At 25.7% G+C, this 6,153-nt stretch overlaps 1 protein-coding gene across 2 annotated transcripts in view; it reads right to left on the reverse strand.

Moving 5' to 3' along the window:
• inaE (inactivation no afterpotential E) overlaps positions 1-5,402 on the reverse strand; it is a 112,008-nt gene extending 106,606 nt beyond the window's left edge. Inside the window, exon 1 of one of the 2 annotated variants that reach the window (XM_016072791.4) lies at positions 5,175-5,402. In XM_016072791.4, the coding sequence (XP_015928277.1) occupies positions 5,175-5,269 (95 nt within the window). In that variant the 5' untranslated portion in view covers positions 5,270-5,402. The remainder of the gene's footprint in view (positions 1-5,174) is intronic. The other variant, XM_016072792.5, reaches the window with a different exon arrangement.
• Between the last annotated feature and the right edge of the window lie 751 nt (positions 5,403-6,153).

The following is a 6,153-nucleotide window of genomic DNA, read 5'->3' on the forward strand; positions in this document are numbered from 1 at the left end:
AACTCATAATTCAACTTATAAAGTATTAACTAACGTAATAGAATCACTCTACAATGACGTTTCAAGCAACGTTTTTTTTCTTATAACGTAAATTTTAATAAAAACATTAAATGACTTCCAAAATATTGTCGATACAAGGACGTGGTTGTCTCCCTATAACGAATTTTTTAGACGTTTAGCATTTAAATTTTTTTGGAGGGATTTTGCAACTGTTTATCTTTTATATTTTCGTTATTTTTGAAGAACATATTTTAATTTTTGGAAGAAAAGAAAATCTGATATCACATATTTTTAAACTAATCATACTGACTAACCACATTGTTACATTTATTTAAATATCTACAAAAGTTAAATTTGTGTCTACTATAAATGAACAACCTATATTTTCAGTTGACAACTATAATGAAATAATATTAGTTAAGTAGTTATCAATCATTGTCCGGAAAGAAACACTAAAAACGTTTACTACAATAGAGTGTTCACTATATCCGGATTTCATTATAGTAGAAATAGATACTTTTACTATAATAATTATTATACTTATTTTTTGAAAATGAAAAACATTTATACAAAATTTTTATTTGATATGTCTAGTTCTATTTCAAAAGAAATGCAGCATTATTACATGGCAGGTAAAGCATGAAATGATAGTATTTAGAAAAAAAAACTTTCTTTGTAATCTAAAATATTCTGGTCATCATCTGAATCTGACAGCTCTATATTCTGAATTCTATTAGCTGTCCCCGGGGATTTGCCGAATGAACATGTTGTCCGAAGGCGCCTGATTGGAGGGGTGGGGCACGACATTATTCTCGTTTTTGTATCAGTGACAAATATTCCTACTAAGAGAAATCGATAATCTGCTATGCTGGAAATCGCTTGTTTTTAATTCTGAATATCACCTGCTTTTCTCAACTGGTGTATGGAGGCGAAGTTCGGTTTAGGTCAATTTCATTCGATATTTTTAAAATATTCGTTATTAAAAACAATTTTATTTATAATTTAGATCATTGTTACTTATGTAGTGTTTTTTTTTAATTATTAGTTTTTTACATGACGTTAATGTAAAATATTTATAATGTAAATTTTGCATTAATAAATAATTTATTATTTTTATTCTAGTTATGAAACCTTTTACACTAAGAAAAAAATCCTGGTAAAATTACCGCCCTGTATAATAATGTCATTTCTGGTAAAAATACATACATAATATTTATTAAAAATACAAACATATTATAATTGTATTATAACATAAGACAAAATATACGGTATTTAAATTATTAATTTGATAATTTGTACATTCATATGGTCATTTTTCCATTCATATGGTAACGGTTTATTGGAAATTCTGCTTTTCAAAATTATAGCTCGCGTAAATACACATTTAGTAAAAAATATAAAACTAAAAAGCAAACTTAAAAGAATAAATGTTTTTTTTTGCTATGCTCTAAGGTATAATAAAATGTACAAATTTTTCCAGTTTTATCAAATTTGTTATAAAAAATTATTTTATTGCTAATTTTATCAAACTTATTACCAATGCGCTTCGGTAAAAGTTACCTAGGTTTTTGATGCTCCCATAGAGCCAAAAACACGGTAAATGTTACCATATTCTGGTAGTTTTGACTATACTTTTTCTGAGCGTAGAACATCTTGTAAGATAAATTCAACTTATTTGATAATTATTAAATGAACTATTAAATTAATTATATCGATTATAAGTCCTGTGGTGTAATAACGTCACTTGGGAAAACGGACAAAAAATAACATATTTTATTTGCTGCAATTAATTTAAAAATATTATTGAATATTATTGAATATTTTGGTCAAAATATCAAAGACAAATAGAAACATAAAATAATGATAATATAAAACTATGAAAATTATTCAACTTCTTCTCTAAGCTATAGATAATTGCAAGTTTTTTTTAAAATAAATTAAAAAATTTAAATTATTAAGTATAGGAAATTTGGATTAAAATATTAGAGTTGCCGAAATACTTTACAGCACAAAGCAGTAAATTTTTTAAAAATTATTCTATCTAGCTTTTTGTATAAAACACACTAATTCAATTATAAAAATGAAACAAAAATAAACTGATTTCCGGTACCTTACGTTGAATATACGTAACATTTTAAGCAAAACAAGTAATGGCGTAAATACGGGTTAAATATTTACTACGAACAGATTGTTGTTTTACACAACTGTTGTAAAAGACACAAATGCTTTTAAATCACGAAGAATAAATTATATTTGTAAAAGAATTGCTTGAACCAAAAGTTTTAAACAAATGCTTTCACAATAATCTTCACAATATTTATCCAGTTTATGAAAAAAGAAAAGAAAATACTTCAAACGTTTAACTAAATAAAATTTTATGAATACTTTTTTTCTAAAAAAAAGGCAAAAAAACAGTTCTTTTTTTTTCGGTTTTCTTAAATTGATAAAAGATTTTTTCGTTGGCATGGTTCCCAAATACCTCACATTTATTACCATAAGGGCGTTTTCTTTAAATTCAGTTTACCAGTATTGTTAATGCATCATTTAATGAAATGACTTTTCATATTATAGATCAGTATTAATAGTTAAAGAATAGTAAATAATAGTTATTTATTTTTATGAAATAGAGTGTAAGGCCCAAGATTCATTGATTTTAAAATATGTTTTTGGTTTATTTTGTTTTATTACTTAATTTTGCGTATTTTTCATGCTATAAAAAATAATTTTGAAAGTTCCAAATTTCATAAAATTATGGTATAGGGATATCTAAGGCATCTAATGATCTTATTTTTAACTGTATTCATATGCAGTAAAAAAATTTATTTTGTAATTATATATTATAATAAAAGGTTTATCTTGTTTTATTACTTAATTTTGCGTATTTTACATGCAATAAAAAATAATTTTGAAAGTTCCAAATTTCATAAAATTATGGTTTAGAGATATCTAGGATATCTAATGATCATATTTTTAACTGTATCCATATGCAATACAAATTTTTATTTTATAATTATATATTATAATAAAAGGGTTTGAGGGAATATAATGATAAGCCACTATTTAAAACTGTTTAGGAGAGCATTTATAAAAATATTTTTGGCGACAAATACCGTGATTTCCATGCAGGAAATAAGATGTTTCCGTGTATCATCTGTATTTGTCTGTTATATGACGGAAATTCAGAAAACTTTTAAAATTTCTTGCTAGAAATAAAGATTAATTCGATGTTTAAATGTAACTTTTGGACAATTTAAGTTCTATCTACCTCCCAGCCCTTCATTTATAATATTTGTGTATACATAGATAAGTTTCCAATTATAGTATGCATGCATAGAGAAAAGTTTCCTTCTCTAGTATGCATGTTTGTAGGAAGAGTTTTCTTGTAACAGTAGGCATTCATATGGAGAAACTTTCTATTATAAATTATAGTATGTACGTGTATAGAGAAGTTTTCAATTATGTTAGTATACAGAGTTCTTTACTAATATAGTATGCATGTAGATAACGAAAGAAGCTTAATTTTATCATATGCATGTATAGAAAATTTACACTGTAAAAAATTCATGGTAAAATGTACCATGAAATACCATACTTTACCGTATGGTATTTCATGGTACATTTTATCGGAACATGTTACGGAACAAAACCTCTGAGATATCGTAATTTTTTGCAGTAATAATTACGGTAAAATCACGGAATAACTTAAATTAAATAAATATTACTGTAAAAATTAGGGAATAATATCTTATGGTAAAAATGGATTTTACGGTAATATGAATTTAACAGATGGATTATACTGTACTTTTATTCAGATTTTTTTACAGTGTTGTATGCGTGTATATAGAGAAATTTAATATTATAGCATGCATGTATATAGATAAGTTTACAATTATAATATCCATGTATATAAAGAAGTTTAGAATTATAGTATACATGTATAGAGAGAAGCTTACTGTTATAGAGTTCAATCACTAATCCTTTTATGCATTTTACTGATGGTATTGATTACAAATCTCACAAATGATTATCATACAGAGAGAGCTAACTTATTTCTAATTTTCATTCGCTTGAAAGCTTATTGCAAACAACATAGATAAGTTTCGTAGAGCGTAAAGACTGTAAAAAATGTAGGGGATAAGATTAGTATCCTTAATTAATCATTAGAATAAAAAATTGGAAGTTTCGAAAAGTTTTCAGAAAGCAAAAATACTAACAAACTTATTACTTAATGTTTAAGTTCCGTCTACGTGGCAAAGGGATACATGCGCGTCAGAATACTCCCTCTGATTTTGATAATCACAATCGCAGTTCTATATTTTTTGAATAATCATATCATTTTTAAAACTCGATGTTCGTATAGTAAACTGAAAATAAATGCATTTTAACTACCACATGCGTGTTATTTATAAAGACTTGTGTATTAATAAAAATATTGATATATTTTGGAGGTTGAAAAAATACTTGCGATAAAGAATGGATGGAGCAAAATGTTTATGCAAATCTCATATTTTTTCCCTCATATTTATAACACTTTTCTTTATCTCTTAGTGAATGCTATATTCTTCTAAAGATCAACACGTATAGTTAAAAGCTCTGTGAACTAAAAGTTAGATAGAATTTGTAAAACTTAATAGAATACATAAACTACAATTGTGGTAGTTTTTTGAAGAAAAAAAAGACTTTAAAAAAACATATGCCAAAAAAAAAAATCTTTATGCCATGTTTTGATTTGTTTTCCCGAATTTTTTAAGTGATATAATGCATAAGGATTTAATGCATTTCATTTTAAATATTTTTTCAGAATATCTACAATATCGAATTTAATATTTCCTAAAAAACCTCTTTTCGAAATGGTGACCTATATTTCATCATGACGATACCAAAGCAAACAAAAATGCCAACAGTTCATTGCTAAAGAATGTAATACTTATGGTATTGGCGCTTTTACAACAATAGCAACACCATTTTTAAACCTACTTATTACATCTGTTAACCTTGGTATCCTCTAATCTCGCAGTCCCCAACATAAAAAAACTAGAACATAGGGGGGTTCTCGGTTGGGCGCGAAGAACAAGGGACCCTGTTCTATCACCCATAGCATAGATACGGAGCAAGGAACTTAATCAATAGCCAAAGCTAGAGAAATGACAACAATGAAAGAAACAACTATTTACCATGAGGTATGTAGGATAAGTAAGATGACAGCCGGGACAATGAAATCATCCGATCCTACTGACCATCTCCTCTTGAATACTACGATGCCAGGCATCCTCAATTAGATGGAAGAGGAGCTCTTGCTCCTCTTTTAAAGATGAGAGGTGCACTACGCGAAAATCCATCCACTATCTTGCCGGAGACGGAGTCAGAAGAGCTTTTTCCCTTCGGCTAGCAGGGTTGCTACTTTTTATGGCCCCTCGTTTGACGCCAATGACATTTGGCAGATGTCGCCAACTTCAGCTGTTTGACCGATTGATCAAAAAATGAGTGACGGTGTCTTATTATTTATTTATATTTTTGTCGGATAAAATATGATGCAGAGGACGGATTTTTTATCACTCCGCATAAAATGAGAATAAAGATTTCTAAAATGGTTTTTGACAACAGCTAAAATTTTATTCATAAATTTAACTTTCGAAAGGAAATGGATGGAAAGATAGGAAACATGCATTTATCTATCTATCTATCATATATATATATATATATATATATATATATATATATATATATATATATATATATATATATATATATATATATATATATATATATATATATATATATATATATATATATATATATATATATATATATATATATATATATAGGTCCAACGAAGAATAAAACAAAGAAAAATAAAAGACATATGAAAAAAAGGGGGGGAAATAATAAGTAAAAAATAACAAACAACAGTTTATTAAAAATAATAATAAATAAAAAAAATTAAAAAAAAAAAAAATCATGAAATGTTAATTAAAAAACCGGAAAAAAATATATATAAATATATATATATATATATATATATATATATATATATATATATATATATATATATATATATATATATATATATATATATATATATATATATATATATATATATATATATATATATATATATATATATATATATATATATATATATATATATATATA

The sequence above is a fragment of the Parasteatoda tepidariorum genome, chromosome 2, assembly GCF_982258835.1.
Source record: "Parasteatoda tepidariorum strain Cologne lab strain chromosome 2, Ptep-v5.0, whole genome shotgun sequence".
Classification (NCBI taxonomy): Eukaryota; Metazoa; Arthropoda; class Arachnida; order Araneae; family Theridiidae; genus Parasteatoda; species Parasteatoda tepidariorum.